The sequence below is a fragment of the Mizuhopecten yessoensis genome, unplaced genomic scaffold (assembly GCF_002113885.1).
Source record: "Mizuhopecten yessoensis strain PY_sf001 unplaced genomic scaffold, ASM211388v2 scaffold8849, whole genome shotgun sequence".
NCBI lineage: Eukaryota > Metazoa > Mollusca > Bivalvia > Pectinida > Pectinidae > Mizuhopecten > Mizuhopecten yessoensis.
In genome coordinates this window covers 43,686-69,143 of record NW_018407753.1, presented here as the reverse complement: position 1 = coordinate 69,143, position 25,458 = coordinate 43,686, and the positions used below count along the sequence as shown (strand labels likewise).

Here is a 25,458-nt window from a genome sequence, read left to right as displayed (position 1 = left end):
GGGGGGGGGGGGGGGGGCACATCTTCCATTTATAAATATTAAATTATGTTTGCCCGAGAATTCGCTAGGACAAGTTTGGTCAAAATCCCTTCATCATTACAAAAGAAGAAAGATCTTTAATGTTTTCCTCTATTTCCCCTAATGGGCTTCACCCATCTGCTCTGCCACATAATTTGTCGCACGCATGTACATCTCCGATCGTCTTGCACGTCAACAGGAAATATCTGACAAAGTAAAACACATTTTTGGGCTTAAAAACTTATTCAACAAAGACTGCCTGGCCAGGTATTGTGTTACCTTTTCATGTAAAAATCAGTCTTTCGGTCTCTACGTACAATCAACATGCGATTGCACAGCAATACCCCCAGGCCGACAACAAATTCTTTTCTAGATGATATTTTGATTTAAGTGTTGTAAGATGGTTGAATTTTAGACGCAAACAATACTTTTAAAAAGATACTAGTTGAATGTATTCTAAATACGCATTGCATGAAAATGGAAAGTGAATTATCAAATCATTCCGAGTGTCATTTTCATAAACAAGCATTGGCTCTTCAGTACATTGTTTACATGTACCAAAGTACTGTGACACTTGTAGAAAAACAATTTACTTGTATTGACGGCTCAGTCCACCATTTACTGCAATAAACGTTGAGATACATGTATGGGTTTTGTCAATGTGTATGTAATGAATTTAAACTAAATAACTACCAACGGGCCTCAGATTAATGAGTTTAGTTGACGAGATGTCCGTCGCACAGACCAAATGTTTTAGATTCGTTGTGTTAGAAGATATTTCACAACTGTTTTGATTAATAATATAACTGTTCCCTTCTTATGTGTTGAAGACTATGCTGACGTTATTTACGTCACATCTTATTTTTTATGATGTCATATGGCATGTTCGTCACAGGGTGGTGAATTTGGGTGCATGGCGAATTTGCCTGCACTAACGTTATAAGTCCAGAAGCACAACTGGCCTTATCCTCATACACGCGTCAACTTAACTTAAGTCACGCCGATGGGACAAGAGGACTTATTTTTACTTGTATCTTAAACAGTTCATGGAAGCAGAATTATTTTTGGGAAAGAGAGAGGGAGAAATCATTTATTTCCTTAAAAAAGACTTCGACTCGCTGTGGGATAGGAGACAGTTCTAATGAACGGAACTCCCCACCTAAGGTTGGAACAAAGACGTTGCAGCAATCCCTCGGCTATCTGTGGAACCTACACCTATATATTCTTCCTATAAGACATTGCATCACTTTGGGATGGGAGACAGTTCTATTGAACAAAACTCCCAGCCTGAGGTCGGAACAAAGACGTTGCAGCGGTCTGTTATCCATCGTAGGATCCTTAACTTATATATGCGACTTTAATTATTATTATGTTTATTGGAAATTTAGTTATTTTCTGACAGACGCTAGCTCACTGTGGGGAAGGAGACAGTTCTATTGAACACAACCCCAACCCCCACCCCCGCCTGAGGTCGGAACAAAAACTTTGCAGTAATCTAACGGTCGATCGGAAAATCTTATGCCTATAATGTAGATACATATTTAATTATTCAAATATTGAGATCGTTCCGTGTTCTGTGGTGGATAACCTGATCTAGTTATATCAACTTTGACTTGATTATCCCCAGTGTTCCCTACCTAACGTACAGTGGTTCCAGAAGCACAACTGGCCTTCTCCTCATACCCGCGTCAATGTTATTAAAATCACGCCAATGGACAGTTCACTGGTGCGATCTAATATTTGTTGTTTTATTGATATATCTATATAAAGTCATAACACTTTGACCCCGCACCCATCCCTTGTTTTATAATGAGCCACAGGGTTTCAAGTGTACTATATCTAAGAATCGCGTCTTGTCACTCGTTTTTTTTTAGAATTGTCGTTTGAGTTATATGCCCTTAAATTCGTTGGTTATTGAGTATGGGGGCACTGTATTTTGTAAGCGCGGCTTTCATTGGTCGATTGCATAAAGGCGGGGTGTTTTCTATGAGCTAGTTCCAGTAGATTTCGATCTTTTATATTTTTATTACTTTAATTTTGTTATAATTCTATTGTTTTTCCCCGATGTGATATGATCAGTTAAATAAAAGTTTCTATATTTTGTCAAAATATTCAATGTTTTTTTTAGATATTTGAATTAAACTTTCTAATTCTTTAATGGCTAATAATAGATTGTAGGAGTCTTGTTGGATATTGTTTTTACTTAACTCGTTGTTTAACTCTTTCCTGGCATTTATATAGATGTATATGTTTGTGGCACGTGAGAAAAAAAATGTTCTATTGTTTCATCCGCATCACAGTAAGGACACTCTGGTGACATATCTCTCGACATAATGCTGATGTTAATTTTTAATTTTGTTTCACCTAGTCTTAGCCTTGTTATCACAATATGTTTCGGTTTGCTTTAACCATATAGCTTGGGGTTTTAATTGGTTCTTGAATAACATTTCTAAGGTTGTTGGTGCTGTTAGCTTCTTTCCATAACTTTATCCATTTATTTTCAATCGATTTGTTTATAAGCGAAAACACCTCTTCTTTTGCTAGATCTATTTCTCCTTCTATGTTTTCAAGTTTTAGTGTCTTTTTGGCCAGTTCGTCTGCTTTATCGTTGCCCGGTATGTCAAAATGGGCCGGAATGTATTCGAATATTATGTTTTAGCCCCTATTATAAGATATCGACCGAATTGAGGATTGAGTTTAATGTAGTGTTTCTGGTACCTTTTCTTGTCTGAATAAAATGTATTGAAGAGAGACTGTCTGTTAAGATAACAGCGCCACCTTGGGGTGTATTAAGATCTATAACTCTTAGAGCTAATCCCATAGCTATACTTTCGCTAGTGTATACTGAACCATTATCGGTGATTATCATGGATAATTCTATATTATCTTCCTTAGAGTAAATACCTTATCCTACTCTGGTTTTCTTTTGGATTTTTTGACCCATCCGTGTAGCATTTGGTCATATTTTTATCCCCCGCTTTCACCCTAACGGGGGGATATTAATTTGGGTCTGTCTGTCTGTCTGTACGTCTGTCTGTCGGTCACGCTTCGTTTCCGTGCAATAGCTTCAACAAATATTAACCGATTTTCTTCAAACTTGGTCCCAGGGTTAAATGCCTTAAGGGCTCGGCCAAGTTCGATGACTACTTTCAGCGGACCCCACTTTTTAAGTGTTTATCTAATTTGTTAATAAAGACGTTGAATACTGTAGGGGAGATAACGCTGCCTTGGGGAACTCCATTTTCGAGTTTTTTTTCATCAGAGAGTTCATTATTTTCTCGTACCTGAATTTTCCTAACTTTTAAAAAATGTACAATAAATTTCAGGATGATACCTGTTATACCTTTTTCCTTTAATGATAATAACAACCCTCGTGCCATATGAGGTCGTATGCCTTCGCTAAATCTAAAAATACTGCTAGTGTTGTGATTTTTACTTAACGTTGTTTCAATTTCTGATGTTACTTTAGCCAACGAATCCAGGGTAGTCCCATGGTTACGAAATCCGCTTTGGTTTTCACTAATTAGGTCGTTGGTTTCTTAATAATATTTACACCTGTTGTTGATCATGGTTTCCTTGGTTTTACACAGATGAGATGTTAACGTTATAGGTCTATAGGAGGCGGGATTTTCTTGATCTTTCCCTGGTTTTAGTACGGGAATTATAATCGCTTTATTCCACGATAGTGGGTATGTTCTTGATTGCCAAATAGTATTTACTAGATCCAGGATTATAATATTTATTTTATTGGGACAATGTTTTAGAATGGTATATGAAAGATTGTCTATTCCTGGTGATGTACGTTTTTTAGATTTAAGGGCTCTTTTAAATCCATCTGAATTAAAAAGAGTATTCAAATAAGTATCATTTGTGCCAACATCTGCAATTGTATCTGTAGTTTTAGTTTTATTTTCTAAAATATCTTCAGTACAACTTTGGTTGCTACTAGCCTTTTGGAATTGTGACGTTAGAATGTTTACTTTTTCTATATTAGTTTTTCCTTCTGCATTTTCCCCTCATATGGGCATTTCTTTTGGAGGTATGCATTGAATAGCTGTTATTTTATCCCAAACGAGTTTAGTGTTTGATTTATCGTTTAGAGAGTTACAAAATTCTATCCACTGTCTTTCTTTATATTTGGCAGGTTCTGTTAAATGTGTTTTTGGCTATCTTATAGGTATGTTTTTTTTAGATTTATCTCTGAGGGGTTTTTCATAGCAATATTTTCTCATCTGCGTTTGATTTTCGGTCCACCATGGATTATGTTTCCTTTGTTTAATTTTACCTGTTGTTTTAGGAATACATTCCGTGGCTATCTCGACTAACTTATCGGTCAAATTATTTGTGTATTTGTCTATGTCTGTGTTTTTAATTTGATTTTTATCTATTTGTTGACATACATTTTGAAATTTATTCCAATCTGCTTTTCCAGATATCCACTTGGATGGAAATTCTATTTTGTTTCTGATTGGGCTGAATTTGAAATTAGAAATAATTGGATAGTGATCAGATCCTTAAGTACTGTCATTGGTTATCCAGGATTCCTTTAAATTGGCTATTTCAGGGAAGGTAGCTGTTAAGCCTATGTCTATCCTAGTTTCTAAGTTGGGTCATTTACTACTACTAGGTCGTTTTGTACTAGCCAATCTTCTATTATATCTCCTCTAATATTATTTTCCTGACTTCCCCATAGTGAATTATGGGCATTAAAATCTCCGGATATGATGCAGTGTTTGTTTCTTGAGGTAAGATTTGTGATGGTATCAAGATCTTCTTTCTCTATTTTAACACTAGGGCTAAAGTAGATATTAAATACTGCCGTTATTAGCTCACCTGCCCGAAGGTCCAGGGTACTGATAATGGGCCTGTAGCATGCTGGGACGAATGGCAAAGACCTACTTTCAAGGTCACAGGGGTCATATGTGTTAAAATCTTTAAACGACATCTTCTCAGTAACCAAAAATCCCCCAGGTACAGATATTATGCGTGTAGCAAGCTGGGATGAAGGGCTACCAAGTTTGTTCAAATGAATGACTTAGACCCACTTTCAAGGTCACAGGGGTCAAATGTGTTAAAATCTTTAAACGACTTCTTCTCAATAACCAAGACGCCTAGGGTGATGATATTATACCAGTAACATGCTGGGATGAAGGGCTACCAAGTTTGTTCAAATTAATTACCTTGACCCACTTTCAAGGTCACAGGGATCATATGTGTTAAAATCTTAAACGACTTCTTCTCAATAACCAAATTCCCATTAGGTACAGATATTATGCGTGTAGCAAGCTGGAATGAAGGGTTACCAAGTTTGTTCAAATGGCTTACCTTGACTCACTTTCAAGGTCACATGGGTGAAATGTGTTAAAATCTTCAAACGACTTCTTCTCAATAACCAAAATTCCCAAAGTACTGATATTGTTCGTGTATCAAGCTGGGATGAAGGGCTTCCAAGTTTGTTTAAATGAATGACATTGACCCACTTTCAAGGTCACAGGGGTCAAATGTGTTAAATTCTTCAAACGACTTCTTCTCAAAAACCAAAAGGCCAAGGGTACTGATAGTGTGCCTGTTGCATACTGGGATAAAGGGGTACCAAGTGTATTAAAATAAATGACCTTCGAGTATTTTCAAGGTCACAGGGGACAAATATGTAAAAAATCTTCAAACAACTTGTCCTGAATAACCAAGAGGCCTAGGGTGATGGTGTTTGGCCAGTAACATGCTGGGATGAAGTGCTACCAAGTTTGTTCAAATAAATGACCTTGACTTATATTCAAGGTCACAGAGGTCCAATATGTTTAAAACCTTTAAACAACTTCTTCCGAATAACCAAGACGGCCTAGCGTGCTAATATTTGGCCAGTAACATGCTTGGATGAAGAGCTACGAAGTTTGTTTAAATAAATGACCTTCATCCATTTTCAAGGTTACATGGGTCAAATATATGACAATATTTAAACAACTTCTTCTGAATAACCAAGAGGCATAGGGTGATGATATTTTGTCAGTAACATGCTGGGATGAAGTGCTACCAAGTTTGTTAAAAAAAATGACCTCTACTTATATTCAAGGTCACAGGGGTCAAATATGTTAAAACCTTTTAACAACTTCTTCTGAATAACCGAGATGCCTAGCGTGCTTATATTTGGCCATTAACATGCTGGCATGAAGGGATACCAAGTTTGTTCAAATAAATGACCTTCATCCATTTTCAAGGTCACAGGGGTCAAATATGGTTAAAAAATTTAAACAACTTCTTCTGAAAAACCGAGAGGCCTAAGATGATGATATTCGGCTAGTAACAGGCTGGGATAAAGGGCTAGTACGTTTGTTTAAACAAATGACCTTAATTCATTTTCAAGGTCACAGGGGTCAAATATGTTAAAATCTTTAAACTACTTCTTCTGAATAACCCAGAGGCCTAGAGTGATGATAGTTGGCCAGTAACAAGCTGGGATGAAGGACTACCAAGTTTGTTAAAATAAATTACTTTGACTTATATTCAAGGTCACATGTTAAAATCTTCAAACAACCTCTTCTGAATAACCACTGGTAACGGTGTGCTGAATATATTGGTCTGTCCCTGGACGTCCATTGTATGTTTCTGAATACTCATGTTACTCTGTAGACTGGTAACGGTGTGCTATCGGTTGATAATAGTCTGTCCCTAGACGTCCATGGTATGCTTCTGGGTATTCATGTTACTCTTTAGACTGGCGATGGTTTGTTGTTGGTAATTAACTTGAACCCTAAGATCCTGTAATTCGGACTGTAAATGATTCAGTTCCTGAGCGAAATAGCCAGGGTTATTGAACAGTATTCGTCTCTTCGTGGCGGAGGTTACCACACACAGAAAATATATCGTTAATCAGATTCACGTCTGAGGTCGCACAATGCAAACAACCAAATTTAAATGGAAAGCATCTAAAAAGCGTTCGGAGAAACGGCAACGTTGCAATGATACTCCTATAGGCAAAATCTTGACCATTGATAGATAGGAAACCATTTTCAAATATCTATTACAACACATGTTTTGATATAGATATTCATATACTGTATATAGCAGACATAATACATTAACGACAGCTGATCACACATCAAGACAGAATTTGTGTGCTGATATCCTGCTGTATTCTGCCTCTCTTACTTGACGCCGTAGTATTATTGAATCCTTCAGTACCCACTTATTAATTCAATTACAAAATGTTTGGAAATCGCGATTCACTTTTATGGCGTTACAATTTAGAGCGTGCTATTCTGCATGAGGCATGCCAAGCTTTCCCAGTTAAAACGGGAAACCAAACTGTGAAGGGTGGGATAATCGTGTTTCTTCCACACTGCACAGGTGCATTGCTGTTTTATATTATGTAAAGATGAACAATTGCTAGGCATAAGCAAATGAACACAATGTCGTTACCGATCTTGCCTCGCCAGTAGTGAATAAGTTCCGAGCTCAACTCTGAATAAATGAAGAACTTTAAGAAATTTTCAGTAATCACAATTCTTTATTAAATTATTCAACATCAGTTTTGTTTCAATAACCGTACGCATACTGTCAATTCCTTTATTTTACTTACATTGATTAATCACTGTTTCATTTAAAATTAGGCAGTATAAATTTACTTAATACGTTATTGCAACTTAAAACCAAAATACACAATATTTATATGGAGTCCAAACATGATCAGCTTTTGCCTAAATTAATGAAAGACATGTCAAGGCAATTTTAGCGACCCCAGTTGCTTCAGATTCCTTTCGTGACCTTTTCATTTGGGCTTGCTGAGCAACAATGCATGTTATTGTTACCCAGTATCAGTGTCCATTAGTTGAACCGTTTGAGAGGTAAGTTTCTGCAAGCCAGTTATGAACTAATTGACCTATACTGCATCGGATCATTTACATACGGGTTATAAACACTGGTTGCAGAATTATAGCTTTTGAAAGGTAAAGTAACCCAAATGTGTACAAAGTGGCGGATGTTGTGATAGGGTCACTTTATTAAGGTCAGAACACACATGATCAAATGATTCCGGCTAGTTGCCGTTATATACAACCTTAAAGTCTGCACGCGGTTAGTGAATGTATTGATTAACCGTACTGTGTATTAGGAACCTGAATGATTATGACTTAATTATCGAATCCTGTGTAATTGAAATTCTTACTTATGGACTTATGATTCATATTATATCTTATACAAGAATAACTATGTTACAAATAATGTATAGCTACAATCAATAACAAAGACAAAAATAGCGTAGTAACACCAACACAAACTATCATATGCACAGACAAAAGCTAGAGGTTTTATAACGTACAGAACATTAAGTTCTTATTCGGATGAAAGCTTTAAAAATTAACGACAAGTAACCGTATATTTTGTATGGACAACTAGAACGGATGAAAAACATGTGTTTACACGGAAAGCAAAATATATTAGTATTTTAGTATTTAAACAGACAATAAACTAGCGAATTAACATACTCGGAAAGGTTCTCGAGTTTTTACACTGATAAACCCTGGTGTGTAAAAACAAAAAATAGCATATTTAAACAGACAAAAAGGTTTTATTTGTAAAGTTAATGCTAGCGTAGTGCCGCACGCACGCCCACACACACACACACACACACACAAACAAACACACACACAAACAAACACACACACACACACACACACACACAAACACACGCACAATAGGCGACGCAAAACCAAACAAACAAAAAAGACATTTTAACAAATCAATAATACAACATTCCCGAGAAAGGAGACACCTCATTATATAAACCCCCTTACACAGACCCCCAGTCACCCTCAGTGGAATCGGGTAATCAGGAGCGCTGGCCTTGTAAATTGTCTGTAATCTTAATTGGTAGAAAACAAATTTTAATTATTTGAGAATATGATAATTTGTTTCAAAAATCAAAATATAGAGACATAAACAGTTTTATTCTGTCAGAGAAGTTTTAAACAGTTCACCATATTACCCGTTAATACCAAATTTATTAGATAAATGCCTCCACCCCATCCACTTAAAAAGCAACGCAAAACAAAAACCACAAGCACATGTTACAGTTAGCTTGATGCCGGAGTTTGCAATGCAAAAACTAATATATTTTCGCATAAACGTCACCTGCCGCGTATTTTAAGTAATCTAATATGATGTTATATATATTCAAAACATAAGTTTGCAGGTTATACCATATGCTTCAATAGTGTTGTAAAATGAACAAAGTATTGTTGAATAGGTATGCGGTATTCGGAACAACGGTTTTATAATTGTTTTATATCTTTAAGAGAATACTTGTATGAGAAAACACAATATGTCCTTTTCTTGATGACACTCGCCTTATCCCCGTCTGGCGTAATACACATCTTATAGTATCACAAAAATATTCCCAACCACAAGAGGCCCACATGATGACTGTAGTGGAGAATTGGGAGTTAAATAGTCAATGTCAGCAGCAAATTTATAATCAAATTAAGTGCTTATGTCACTCCGTTTTGACACGTTGATCACTTGAGGGGAGGGAGAGAGCCAGGTGGATTCCGAACAAGAGAGTATAAATACATCCGTAGGTCCCTTTCTCGATACGATCTTCACTAGTACGTTAGTCGACACCATGGCAGTTTGGCTTCTCTGTCTTGTTTTCAGCGGTAAGGAAACTATCATATTATTTCATTTTTGATAATTTAGAGATGTGTTTTATTCATAAGCCATAACGATGTAAGTTGGTTCCAAAATGAGCATATTGTCACGAAACACATTATGTATGCATATGCATAATTATTATTACAACCAGTACGTATTTTATTTTGCTTGGTTATAGATCGGTTATTAATTATCATATCATTATCTATGACATAACTGATGCATTCGTAAATCCTGGTTTATAATAGGTAAGAAAATGTTCATATTATTATTTTCATAAGACATTACATATGTATTTTCTCTCGTTTTGTTGCAGATCCGTTATGAAACCATAGCGTTATCATTATAAGCATTTCTTATTCATAATATCTTATGTTCGTGAAGTAAGATAATTAATTATCATAAATGGCATATGCATTATATATTATAAGGAGGAAATTGAATGAAATTATGCTATTGTTTATATATTTAGTTATGCATCATAGTGTTGCATATTAGTGCAGAATGGTCATAGGTGTCATTTAGTTGTTTTAAGTTTAAACTTTGTCTACATCACACGTGGCTGCTTGAATATAACTGATTACCTATTTGTATCGGCAGTGCTAGATATGTCGAATGCTAGCTGTTAGCGACGAAATGGCAGCTCCGGCTGTATGCTCCCCAGGGAGTTGAGAAATATATTGGATGGTTGCAAAGGCCCTATAACCACGGATAATAATTTGTGAACCGCTTTGAGACGACCTACGAACTAGGTTGTGATAAAGCGGTTTATAAGAACCTCCAATTATTATTGCATCACCCGTCGCTGCTTTGAATATTTAACTGATTACCTTTTTGTACTGAATAAAGTATGTAAATTTGCAGTTCTGAACACATCAGGGATCCTAGGTAACATCGCCTACAATCTCGACAATGACGTCATTCCAATTGTTGATACATTCTTTACATTTCCTGTACTAAAACGGAAATAAACATAACATTGCATCTTCAAATCGTAGGTTGCCTAGCGTTCCCGGAGATTCCAACTCCCCACCACCCGGGGCAGGACCTTATCGACCTTGCCTTGCAGACTCAGGTAAGTCCATATTATTTAGCTTTGTTCAGGAAGCATCTCATTTTCGAATAGTTTGTGTACACAAAGTAAACTTCCCGGTTTTATGTTGATGCAACTGATTTAATTCACCCTACGATAAGATCGGTTGTTCCTTTTCTTGAATATAATTTGAAGTATTGAAAGAATCGGTCCTTGTCAAGTCTGAAAATAATATGTGATACGAAAATATCAAGATGTTTTTGAACATTTCCTAATATAGCTAAGTGAACAAATGAAGACACAAATGTATCTTTCAACATTTATTAAAGACACAGAAGCATAATATCTAGTTGAAAAATGAATGGTTCAATTCGACCGAAAAGGAAAGATATCGGTCAGTCGGTTATTGCAAAACATCATATATTCATCGGTTTTTGTTTTCCACCTCCAAATATCTTCATATGAATAAAAACATCACACTTTATAACATACATAAAAACAATAACTTACATATTTGTTTTCAATAAATAATAGATTCGTTAAGTGCAGCATATACAAAACACCACAATTAAATGTGCATTGCTTTGCAATTTTGGCAGAGAATGAAATATATATAAAACAAAACAAAAAAAACCCCAGTATAAACGAAAATTATAGTTTTGTTAGTCCAGTTGATTTTGACGTCATATTACAATAGAGACACGTGAAAGTAACGTCCAATGAAATGTCCCGACACAAACATATTTTCAACCAATCAGTATCAATCATGTTCCGATTCAATAACAGACATTCCTATGGTTTTCCTTTATAATATCATTATACATGTGTATGTTTGATTGTTCTGATAATTTCACTCATCCTTCTAACGTGTGAGAATGTCAACGAAATACGCTATTCTCATAAAAATATTGTAATAAAAAAATAAGCACAATAATGAAAGTAAATTTGGGAATGTGAACAAAAGTTTCAGGTATTTAATAACGCCAATTCCCGTTTCAAGATTAAAAGGAAAATGTACCACATTGTTTATACACATGAATAAGAAATAGACGACGTACAAAAAGACAATTGCAGACCATCAAAACAAACGGAAAAATAAACCACGTGGGGAAGAATATTAAATAGATAAAACATAACAAAAATAAACACAGGCGAAATCAGTGAGCGTGACTTTATGTCATCCTGCATAATGTCTCGTCAAACCCAGTAAAATTAAGAGTAAAGGATTGTTAGAAACTCGTGTTTTTCTGAAACTTGCGCAAAATCGTTTTGTGTAATAATAACCTAAAACATGTAGTATTTGAAACATAAAAAGAATTTAAAGGAGGGTACACGTACCAAAAGTGAAGAAATAAAACGAAGACCCAGAAAAAACTTTATCTTTATCTTTATACGTGTCAGAATTTTATAACATATTTATTATATAAGTTACCGTTGATCCAAACAAAATCAGTTCACTCTTGATATACTGTTTAGATATATTCACACACAAGATTGGTATTGTATGCACTTCAGGCTGATTTGAAGGGAGAGAGCAGGATCGTGGGAGGTGATGACGCCTATATCAATAACTACCCATGGCAGGCCTCACTGAGGTCTTATGGACAACACATCTGTGGTGCCGTTATACTTAGTGAGGACTTTGTTCTCACGGCAGCTCACTGCGTTGGAAATAGCGCGAGGTTTGTTTGTGTTTGTCTTAAGAGACGATAATGTAATATGACGACGGTATTCGCTAGTAATTGTGCCACCACTCAAGAGTAAATTTATGGCATTCATGCATACATGTATATGACGTCATGGATAGCAATTTCATATGACTTATTTCACATAGAAACCCAGTAAGACACGGAGGAGGCAAGAATATCAAGAGTCTTCTATTTACAGTGGGTCGTTAAAGACAAGACCCCTCTATTTACAGTGGGTCGTTAAAGACAATACCTCTCTATTTACAGAGGGTCGTTATAGACAAACCTCTCTATTTACAGTGGGTCGTTATAGATAATATACCTCTATTTACAGTGGGTCGTTATAGACAATACCCCTCTATTTACAATGGGTCGTTATATATAATACCCCTCTATTTACAATGGGTCGTTATAGACAATACCCCTCTATTTACAGTGAGTCGTTATAAATAATACCCCTCTATTTACAGTGAGTCGTTATAGACAATACCCCTCTATTTATAGTGAGTCGTTTTAGACAATACCCCTCTATTTACAGTGAATCGTTATAGACAATACCCCTCTATTTACAGTGAGTCGTTATAGACAATACCCCTCTATTTACAGTGGGTCGTTATAGACAATACCCCTCTATTTACAGTGAGTCGTTATAGACAATACCCCTCTATTTACAGTGAGTCGTTATAGACAATACCCCTCTATTTACAGTGGGTCGTTATAGACAATACCCCTCTATTTACAGTGAGTCGTTATAGACAATACCCCTCTATTTACAGTGAGTCGTTATAGACAATACCCCTCTATTAACAGTGAGTCGTTATAGACAATACCCCTCTATTTACAGTGGGTCGTTATAGATAATACCCCTCTATTTACAGTGAGTCGTTATAGACAATACCCCTCTATTTACAGTGAGTCGTTATAGATAATACCCCTCTATTTACAGTGAGTCGTTATAGACAATACCCCTCTATTTACAGTGAGTCGTTATAGACAATACCCCTCTATTTACAGTGAGTCGTTATAGACAATACCCCTCTATTTACAGTGAGTCGTTATAGACAATACCCCTCTATTTACAGTGAGTCGTTATAGACAATACCCCTCTATTTACAGTGAGTCGTTATAGACAATACCCCTCTATTTACAGTGAGTCGTTATAGACAATACCCCTCTATTTACAGTGAGTCGTTATAGACAATACCCCTCTATTTACAGTGAGTCGTTATAGACAATACCCCTCTATTTACAGTGAGTCGTTATAGACAATACCCCTCTATTTACAGTGAGTCGTTATAGACAATACCCCTCTATTTACAGTGAGTCGTTATAGACAATACCCCTCTATTTACAGTGAGTCGTTATAGACAATACCCCTCTATTTACAGTGAGTCGTTATAGACAATACCCCTCTATTTACAGTGGGTCGTTATAGACAATACCCCTCTATTTATAGTGAGTCGTTATAGACAATACCCCTCTATTTAGAGTGGGTCGTTATAGACAATACCCCTCTATTTACAGTGGGTCGTTATAGACAATACCCCTCTATTTACAGTGGGTCGTTATAGACAAGACCCTTCTATATACAGTGGGTCGTTATAGACAAGACCCTTCTATATACAGTGGGTCTTTATAGACACGAGGTATATCACATTTTACTTTAAAGTAATAACATTTAAAACGACAGCAGTGTTTAAGGAACACCAGGTATACATCACAAATGATACCCGTGACTTTAGTTTTAGTAATCTCTCTTAGAGATGTATATCACCTCAGCCATAATACCCGTGATTTATGTCAGAGTTAAGGATAAATATTATACCGGGTTGTATATTCCTGTCATCTGTTTATCTGTCAACACTGTCATCAATTTTTCTAACAATTAAAATCGTATTCGGTTTTCTTTGAGTGCGACTTTCTCTAAAATAGAGATTTATATTAGGGAAGCTTTCAGCCTTTATTTCACATTTTTCGTCACAGTACGTACTCGATCCGTGTAGGCAGTTCCAGTCGCGTCTCTGGAGGTTCCACACACTCCGTATCCAATGTGTTGCAGGTAAGTCAGCTTCAACTATACTTTAGTCTGACCTGCAGCTTTCCTGAAGTAGTGGCACACTGATGAGTCCTAAATGGACTAAACAGCTGTACGGTACAGTGCAACTGTATTTGATACCAAACTGTATTGGTTGAAGCGCATGTGTGTGTCTTACGTTCATAACAAAGTGGTATTTGTTGAATAAATATAGTTCAAGGTATTCCCAATTCTGATTTAACAGACCAATTCGCAAATCCACCCTTTAAGTCCCTGCCACAGCGATGTGTCCTAGAAGGTTAAAACAGCTGTATCGTACAGTGTTATTCATTTTTCGGATATTTTATATGTAAACAAATGAAATGTATCGTCATAATGCAAATAAATGATGCAACAAACTAGTAGTGACGTAGAAATTCGAGATGTCAAAGCTTTCTGTGTAGCACACAAAGTATCTGAAACGTCGTATAGCTTATTTACACTGAAAACAAGCTTTGTTCTCCTCAGCACGAAAACTTCCAAAATTCGCCAAACACTGGCGAAGGCGCCTTTCCAAATGATATTGCCATCATGAAGTTAAGTTCTTCAATTTCGTTCAACTCAAACAAACAACCGATAAGTTTGACATCCGCTACTAACGCCCAACTAGCAGGCTACAATGAAGAGGACTGTGTGATTACAGGATGGGGTAGAACAAGCAGCGATAGTAAGAATACTTTTGCATAACTCTTCCGGTCGCGGAGTCAAACAATGGCCGTGTTGCCCGTATGTGTCATGGGTATCATATGAATGTTTGTATTATTGAGAAAATAATTCATCTAGAAATGATAGTGAAAAAATGTATTGAAGAGGTGAAAGAAAAATGTTATCTATTTCAATATATATATTTTTTTCTTGTATATTTAGCACTGCGGTGTGACCCTCAGATCAGTATAAAATGTATATTAACTTTTATCGCACCTCGGACAAAATGTCCAAAAACCATTGGTTTAGAGCTGTCACGTGGTTACCCTCTAAATTTTTTATAGAGGGTCAGTATGATTCCATTATAGGGCAATATGGCCGCCCATTGCTCACCGATTCAAAACTAAAACATTTGAATTTGTTAAATATTCATATTGTTTTGTTATACATTACATCATTTTCATTTTAAGCAAAAAGGGTCCTCGATGCGATAAATTCGTTATATAGTCAGTTACTGACCCTCTATGGTTCTGTAGAGGGTCAGTAACTGACTATATAACTAATAATATTATCAGTTGCAAAAGTAAAATTGTCTTTAGCTGAAGAGTTAGTGGTATACCTCTCAGACGTAAAACATGACCGTTTAATTGTTGAACAGTATTCGGTATAAATGATTATCATAAGTTACATGACATATATATATATCCTTACCCATGCGAAACACGTGGTTTTATCTCCTTGTTAACCTTCCCTTGTCTTACTTCAAATTTTAGTTATTACTACAGTTTTGTCTTCATTAAAGCAATATCTTGTAATCAGCAAATAGCTTCTCCTCTGATGTGACCCCGAGGTGTAATGTAGAACTGACATCTGTTGAACAGCTTGCGATGTGGACCTCATACAGTTTTGGTGTGACCTGCAGTTGTGAACTACATCCTTGTTATTTAAACTGTTTCTGACATGACCTTTGGTTGTAAATTAGCATTTTTGTCCGTTGGAAAGTTTGCTTACTTGGGTTCTGCAGTTGTGAAGTAGCATGGTTGTATATTGCTTCTGCCAATTAAACACTCATGTTAAAGTTGATTCTTCAGAGGTGTTCACACAACCCACATAAACCGTATCTACTCGTTTATGATAAGTAAATATACTAGGCATAGTTTTAGCATAAGGTTTTCCTTGTGGATAAATAAGGTACAGCTTCAGTAGTGTGAATATTTATAGCGTTTAGATAATCAAAGTAAATATTTAAACTAGTATCTTCATTGGGGTTTCATATGTGTCATATACTGATTCATACGTGTTATCTTGACCTAATGATAGTTTCGTAGTTCATTGTTCAGTTATGCGAAAAATTAATTCTATTTAATTTTTAACCAGATTTTATATTAAAATACTACCAATTTTATCAATGAACATTATACAAAACTGAACACTAATTACTAAAGCATTTCCTAAATTCATATTTCAACATTCGTATTTGTCATTGACAGGTGATTTACCCACTCAGCTCCAGAAGACCAACGTTAAGGTACTGACTGATGCCGTTTGCACACCATATATTGGTTCCAATTACCTGAACGGAGACATACATATTTGTCTGGACGGCGCAGGAGCCTCAGGAAGCTGCAATGTAAGTACTGCTTAGCTGTCATTTCACGGTCCACACAACAACCAAGGTCATATGACGGCCGTGTCCACAAACGTTTGGTCAATACCAGACCTCACGGATTTGTAATACATGTACATCAGATGCTCCCATCAGGAATATCTTGTCAAATCCAGAAAAAAATGCAGCTCACCAATGATCGACAGAATGTTATAATTCTTACTAATAAGATAACTTTGACTGCTGGTCAACAAACATATAGTTGAAATTGATATCCATCACTGGTAATACCCCTATATGAATCTAATATGTTTACACATTAACAATTCCTTTGAACAATCCTGAGATAACCGTAAGAACCAAAAATGTTGTAATGATCCAATAACAGCTAGAACTCTTTTCTCGTAAATGTTTTCAATCGAAACCTATTCGGGTCTTTCCGTTAAACTGTTTGAGTAATCGGGGACCAATCATGACGCTTCGTCAAATTCAAATTGTGACGGAAATTTCCGAAAAGTTTTCGAATGACATATGCTGCTTGACAAAACAAGGAAAGAACGAATTCACAAAAAGACGTATATGTTGAAAAGCAATTCTACTATTTGCCAAAACAGTTTGAGATGTTTTTTGAACAACTATTCTCCTATTTGCTAAACAAATTCGACATATATTTTTAACAGCTATCCTGCTATTTGCTGAAACAATTTGAGATACATTTTGAACCGAATGAGACTACAACGAACGATATAATAACAGTTGTTTCAACGTAAATGTAAACATTCGAATTCATCTTTTTAACATCCATAAAGGAGTGCAACGTGACACGTTTAAACGGTACTGTGTTACATGCCACGACCAATGCTAACAATATACTTCCTTTATTAGTTTGTGTATACAACTAATTGACGCGCTTAAAATGATGATCTACATGTAGTTTGGAGGATGTGATTGATTAAGAATAAATGCTTCTACTTACATTCTAAAGAATTTATGAGACCAATGCTTTCGAGATGGGCCAAGGATTCATGAGTAATTCCTTTTATGAATAAGTATGTGAAATAGTTCAGTTTAATACCAAAATATTGAAGGTTCTTTCTTTTGTTTAACAGATTTTGAAATATATGTGATCTTTACGTGATAAACCTCAAACATATTTGGAGATCCAAAAGTCCATTTTCGGTCATGCATTTACGTAACCATTTCTTCGCTGTGAATGCAAGAAGCGTCGATTCTAATGGGAAATCCCGGAAAACAATGTGATGTAAACGGACGCCTACCGTTCTTAAACAGATGAATTTATAGTGTGAAGATTGTTGTTGTTTTTTATTGTAAACCTCAATGGATATCAGACCTTTTGATTGCGTAGTAATATTCTTGCGTACAAATCTCAAAAGTAACTGTTACAATATTGAACGCGCTTTTTGTATTTTACTGTCCCTCTCTTCTTCTTATGAAAAACAGACTGGACGGGGTTTGCTGCTTCCGACTTTGTTGATTATAGACAGAGGCACCTGTCTATGATCTATTAGAGCAATATTTTAATCATCATCAGACGTTTTTATCAGTGCTTTGAAATTCTATAATTTTCTTTGAAAATCTGTGTCTTTATAAAACATGGTCATCAATGTATTTAATTGACTATCTTAAATATGGTTATGGTATGAAGAAGATGACCTTACTTCTGTCATATTTTTGTTTGCGTCTCAGGGTGACAGTGGAGGTCCTTTGGCGTGTAGAGTCGGTAATGAATTTGAACTTGCTGGTGTGACGTCATTTGGACTGGTAGGCTGTCCGACGAACTCTCCTTCAGTATACGCCGAGACGTACGCCTTCAGGACCTGGGTCCAAAACGCCATGAAAAGCATGTAATCTTAGTTGTAATCATGTTATTTCAACAGTAAAGATATATCAAGCCTCTATGATTGTACGTGTGTAGTCCTTTATACTTAACATATATACATATGCGTACGTACGTGCGTATTTGCGTGTATGCATATTTATTTGTTCCTATGCACGCATGTAGACAAGAATATATTTAAGTAGTATTTATGAAGTCATGATAATTACAAGTCTTTTCCATCAAGGCGATATCTATGAAATTTCACTGAATTCTAAAACAACCCCCTTACATAAATCGCGTTAGTTTGGTTATGACAATATTAAACATATGTAAAACAGAACTGTATCGGTGTCAATGAATCCGTTTAAAACGTATCTTCATCAATGTCTGCTTCTATGAACTACCCGTTATAGATATAAAGTTAAAATCGTACTTGTATTCAATTTACGGTTTAACATGTTGCAGAAACGGAGAAATCGTTCAATCTGGGCTTACAAATAGCTGAAAACAGCCTTGCTTGTTCACTTTGAATGCTGATATTTCTGCTTGTCAAGGCAACAATGGTCAAGAATGCAAATAAAATACAATTTTGTCGAATAAGTCAAAGTCAAAAAGCAGTGTACAGTAGAAATGGTTTGATCCTAAAAATAAAGGGTATGTCCCAGATAAACATGGATAGCGGATTTATCCTGCACAACACACATATATAGAGAGAGATATTTATAAACTACAATTTGAATACATTTTTTTAGAAGAATGATTTCCTTTTCAAAAAGTGATTTACCCAGATTTGGGACTTGTGAAAACCACATCAAAAAACGCAAAAAATATGCAAAAATGCATGAATTTTAAACCACAATTTGACCAACGGAAGTAATATTTTTTTTCTTAAAACCTGTCTGAAATTGAATATCACCTACTCGGTAACAGAAATACTCACGTTTTAGCATAGGTCGTTCAACTGGATTTTTCACAATATTTTTGGGCTGAGTACAAAAATAGACTACATGAAAAGCTAGCTTTTGTTGTGTAGACACAGATTTGTAAATGGCCAAAAATATAGTCTCAAACCAAATTCAATTTTAGTGCTGATCTTGTTTTAAAACTTTGATACATGTAATATTACATGGGTTATTCATGGTACAAAAATATCTCCCATGGCCACCGTACGCTACTGTACACTGCCTGCTACCTTCCACTACTACAGCGGATAGGGTCAGATTACCGGACAGTAAGCTTCGCGAGCATATCCTGCCTACTTGGACACTGGACTTATTCGCAGTGAAAACGTTTAGTGGACATAGAAATAGACCCATCCTTGCCTGAAAAGTCCTGCAAAGTGACCAAGCGAGCAGTATGTTGGCGAAACTGTCTGGAAATGTGTTTCTATAAATGACTTAGGCAGTGCTATACTGAGCTTACCTTTCAACAAACCAAAAGTATTGCTGATAATGATTAATCAGAATTTCTATCTAAAAGGCTACGTTTTCTAAAGTAACTGTCTTTATTTTTAGAATGCTTTAAGCTTCACTGGTCTTTCAAAATTTTAATGCAACGCTTTTGGTTCATTTCTATAGTTATTCAGTTGGCACAAATACAGTTTCGATTGATCAAATATGCGACATCCTTTTCCAAAAGACGATGAAAAAATAGTTCTGTGTTGATTTTAGTAAAATATTTTTCTGTTTTTTAAAATGAAGACACAAGAATAATAGAGTTAACCCTTTTACCCCTATGTAACTTCAGTAAACTCTTCCATGCATTGATTTGGATGAGTCCATTATAGTTTAAAGTGGTGAAAGGGTTAAATCCTGAATGCTTGTGTAATGTTTTAAACAAATGGATAGAGATCAAACAATTATATTGACGAAGTAGAATACATTTTCATTACCATGATAAGGCACCCATCCAGTATGTTAGGACACCTAAATCTATAATATCCTTTTCCATACTGAACACACGTGGGTTAAGGTGCCCTCGCCTGATATAGCGTGATGTCGCTGAGGTGACCTTGTTTTCCTTAACTTGATTCTTAGAACTACTGTTTAAACCATATTTTATATTCGTGTTAATTAACATGTACAATGACATAGTCATTTTTATTCTGATGATTGGGAAACAAGTACTTTTGTACTTAACAAGCTTAGCTGACCATACATGTAGTAAAGCTTTGTATAAGAAATTAGAAAGAAAGATAGAACATGAAATTAGAGAAAAAGAAAGTAGTTTTGCAGTAATAGCCTGAATAGTATGTACATAAGAAGCTAGAAAGAAAGATAGATCACGAAATAAGAGAAAAAGAAAGTACTTGATGGAGTTCTTAGAGTTATATATACCAACTAATACCAAAAGAATATCATTTTCATTTAAGGCACTTATAGATCATATAACATATGATTACATGTACCTGACATCGTCAGTAAGTCCAAGTTACAACTGTCGTTCGACTAAGTCTTGAGAAAGACGAAACTTTGCTATAGCGCCAACACTCCGTGACAAAAAACCCAGAAAAGCAACATTAGGAACCTACGATATATTGACATAATATGAAACCAGAAAAAAAATCCAGCTGATTTGAAATTTAAGCATTACAAGCACTTGCTTAACTCACCAATTGCATTCTAAAAGAGTAGGTTGCTTACAAACGTACTACAACTGGAGTGGACATGTATATCATCGTCACAGATAACGATTTAGTTCGAAATCATGTCATAATGACAAGTTGAAGACGGAATCCTCTTTGGTAGGAAACATTGGACACAAAATTAATTGGTAAACAGGACACATATATCCTAGAGAACCAGATTCTTGAGTAACATCTGAACTCAATTAACACAGAGATCTAGTAAAACCATTATAGAAGAAGAAACCAGAACTCGATCGTATGTCTGATACCATTCTGATACTCCAGCTCGATCAGCAACTACTTGTAAACAGTTACAAGATAGTCAATTAGGACGTTTTACTTGGTTTAAACGAGTTACAAACAAGCATTGAGCTGCGAGTACATGCTCGATCACGAAAAGGGTTTCATGAATACCAACCCTAAACTATTCGACCCTCAGTGTAATGTTATTGTTTTTACCTCATGGCAACACAATATATGTGTTTCATATTGCCGGTATAAGTCAAATGGACTGATATTCAGAATCCTGAGAGGTGAATCAAGTTCAGCACAATGTATTGTGGTAAACATTGTGCAGAGTTCAAAAGTTTCAATAGAAATTACTGTTGGGGTTGCCAACACAGCGGGGTATTGATGTGACGACACGATACCTGCATGACATTTTCGATATCAGTCAGATTGGGACTAATATTCCGAATCATGATAGTTTTTTGGGGGGGTCCAAAATGGCCTATCCTTTGATTTCAATTTTCTTTTGGGGAGGTGTATCCCTAACCCTTATCACAACAAAATCACAAACCAAAATTCAAATGAGTACTTGGTTCGTTTTTTCGTAGGAGTATAAAACTGCAATTAGCAAAAAGTCAGAGTTTTTTCCCAAAAGACGAATGTTGTCAAACTAATAATGCATTGAAAGGTTTTGATGCAACCAAAACAAGGGATCATATGCTACAGTATACATGTAAAAATATCTTGCTGTGGTGAGTTATTAGATATTTACAGACAAATCAACAGCCGTACGTTTACAGATAATCTTTTGCAAGATGCAAGAGTATGAAATGTGTTCGAATGGCAGACTTGTAAAAAAGAAGGGAGAAAAACATGATGCGAGGCTTTGAGTTTGTTTCCAAACTGGTGATTCTAGATTCACAGGAAAACAACTTATTTCAAGCTTTGTTGGAACTTCTTAGCCCTTGGGTGAAACTGTTTTGGATTTTGTATGAGCACACATTCCCATAGTTCTTTGACCAACTGGGCATTGGCAGTAGTAATATTTTATTGGATAATTATCATTTGGTGTCGTGCTGTAATGAATCAAGCATGGAAATACCAAAAAGAGCATATCAGTTTTCATCTTAACCCAAAACAGTAAAGAAGCATTTTGTGTAGTTTGGTTTATACTGAAAAAGGAAGAAATGGGACAAATTACGTATGGATTTTGAGAAAGTGTTCTTTGACCAACCTGTCTAAGCTTTGCAGCCAAAGTCATCCAAGAGACAAAAAATGAGAGTTAAGGCTAATTGATTCTTTGGTTAAATGTACGACACTTCAAACAATTCATCAATTATTTCAGATGACCTACTTCATAATTGAGAGTTCAAAGACTCTCTTCCTTATAGGATAACCTGTGCACAAGGGTTTCTTCCTTATAGGATAACCTGTGCACAAGGGTTAAGGTAATTGCCAATAAGATGAAATGAGCATACACGTGATGACGATAACACCTTAATTTATGTGTGAAAATTAACTGATGCCTGGCACGTCTTTGCAGAAGTGTGGATTTGCTTCCCTTCAAATTCAAATTGTTAAAACAAAGACAACATTTTTTATGAAAACAGGGCCCGTAAAATAGGTCCGTGATTGTTTAGAGAGGAAAACGTCTAGTAGGTTCATCCTCAAAACGTTCTGTTTCAGATTCTCTTTTGCGCAGATACCGTATGTAGCACTTCGAGCAAATACTAACTTCTTCATTTGTGTAATCCATAACACTTTATATCAGTATATCCAAAAGCTTTGATATTATGGAGTTTTTACATTTACGAGATTTTGCGAAGATACGATGGCGACCTTCACCAATACATTTATTCTTCATTATGAGATGATTATTAACAAACGATTAGAAATATCCCCTAAAAGCAATGTAAAAACGAAAGTCTGATGATGAAATGTAATAAAGAATGATAACAAAACGGATAAGAACAAATTCTAAAAAGTGACAAGAAAATTACATTTGATCTCAAAATTGATTACTAAAAAATAAATACCTTTATCAATCACGCCAAGTGATGAAATAAATTGGAATTTGGAATCTTTGTGACCTTACATGCACTAAAAGGTATATTGTAGGCTTGCAACGAATATTATTACCAATTATCTGTAATTATTTTTTGGTGGACGCCAGGGAGGTGTCTTAGGCCCTTGCCTTTCTGGGTACACAGGGTATTTTGTTGTGCGAAATGAATACTTTCCACCACTTTTTTTGGACTGACTTTTTGCATACATATTTGAAATAACACCACTTCTTCATACTATGACAATTTTTGGTATAGAGTATAATAAGAATGAAAAATCCTATATTTTTCATTAAAATGTTCACAAAATGTTCGATTAAACTCACATTCTGGATTATAAATATGTTTTTAAAGCACTACATGAAAAAAAATGAAAATGCCCTTTCCCAAGTTTTACGATGCAAAAAATACGCCTTTTTTTCAGAAAAATACTTTCAGGCTGATATTCCATTTTTCGACCACCATGCTGTAATTAGGTTAATGATTCAAAGTAATAACCCCAGATGTATCAGGGATTGAAAAAAGTTAATACAGCAGCTTAAATCTCGTAACACTTCTGAAACAAAAGTTATCAGGGGCAGATACTATGTAATTTTAACTTAGCTTGAAATAGTCCCTTTGGAAAAATTCAAAAGATCTTTTGATCAATCTATAACATTTTCTTCTCAAAATGTTTCTTCCGTCAAGGATTTCATGAATTACTTTGAATCATTAACCTAATTACAGCATGTAGGTCGAAGTCTAGCCCCACTGACTGTTTTACTCTCAAAAACACTGTGATTGATTATATTTCGTTTGTTTGATCTTTATTATTTCTCATAAATTAAAAGTCCCTCAAGGTATGAGTTTCTTTTCAGAAATGATTTATTGAAACTACATGTATAGCCATGCCTATAGAGCAGAGCCAGCGAGCGTTCTGATATTTAGACTATCAGCGTTCCTTGTCCTCGATGCTCTCAGCTTAATTGCTGCCTTCGACTGTCTTTAGCCGAGGGTACTATTGGTTTTATATAATAGCTATATTTTCAATTATAGTATATCAGTTATATCTTCTTGTAATATGATGTATATGTACATGTAACTGTTCTGTTTCACTGTGTCTTGATAAAGGAGCGGATCGCTCCGAAAATTTGACAACCTAAACTTGTCCACACTGTTGGAATTACTTCTTTGCCCCATATAACATATATATATATATATATATATACCAAGCCTTTTTTTTATCCCGTTAAACTTTCATCCTTCGCCAGAATAATCCTTGTTTGCTCAGTGCTAATTTCGATCTTTACATTTAATTACCAAGTATATTATGTTGTTCACTCAAGTTCACAGTAAGGATAAATCCACCCTCATTACAACAGGTGAGAAAGCTGAGAATTAAACTGCAGTGAACATTTTACATTCAACAGTATATCAGTAATAAAATGTACATCTTTCCTCAAGCGGTATTGGAGATATGTACAGGACAAAGTAACAACCTTAAATTGTAAAGTGTAAGTAGGACGGTCCTACCTTTACAGGTTTCTCAGTAACTTCTATATGAACAGACCTTTTGTGAATTTACATACGAGATATATCAGAAAAAAGGTCAAAAGTCAGAATTAAGCCAGTGCTTTTTGCCTACTACCTGTTCTTGTTAAAACCCCTGAATCACTTCAGTACAATACATGTAAAGGAATGTGCAAACAATATGCAAAAGTGTTTAATTTTCATAATTCATAAATCGCAACAATCAACACTTTGTCTTTAAAACTATCTCTCATTTTGAAAGGATTTCTTCGCAAAACTTATAATTAATACACATATATGTACATTAAAATCAACATTTTATATAACTTTTCTTTCATTTAGATATCACATATAATCATTCTAGCTATATACCTGAAAAGAGTTTCTAACACAAGTTTTAACTAAACTGAAATGTTCATCAGGATGACGAAAACGTTTACATGTTATAAACATAGAATTCTCATTAAAAACAGAGAAACAACA

General features: G+C 35.4%; 1 protein-coding gene across 1 annotated transcript; it reads left to right on the top strand.

Moving 5' to 3' along the window:
• Positions 1-9,620: 9,620 nt before the first annotated feature.
• LOC110456811 (fibrinolytic enzyme, isozyme C-like) lies at positions 9,621-18,626 on the top strand. The gene is made up of 7 exons (XM_021507775.1): positions 9,621-9,668; positions 10,662-10,738; positions 12,212-12,378; positions 14,368-14,443; positions 14,927-15,125; positions 16,594-16,733; positions 18,417-18,626. The coding sequence occupies exons 1-7, from the start codon at positions 9,635-9,637 to the stop codon at positions 18,576-18,578; spliced, it is 855 nt and encodes a 284-aa protein (XP_021363450.1). The 5' UTR covers positions 9,621-9,634; the 3' UTR covers positions 18,579-18,626.
• The last annotated feature ends 6,832 nt before the right edge of the window (positions 18,627-25,458 follow it).

Coding starts and splice junctions, on each gene's coding strand:
- LOC110456811 (XM_021507775.1), top strand. CDS start 9,635: ATGGCAGTTTGGCTTCTCTGTCTTGTTTTCAGCG. Junction 9,669..10,661: donor TCTCTGTCTTGTTTTCAGCG/GTAAGGAAACTA, acceptor TTCAAATCGTAG/GTTGCCTAGCGTTCCCGGAG. Junction 10,739..12,211: donor ACCTTGCCTTGCAGACTCAG/GTAAGTCCATAT, acceptor TATGCACTTCAG/GCTGATTTGAAGGGAGAGAG.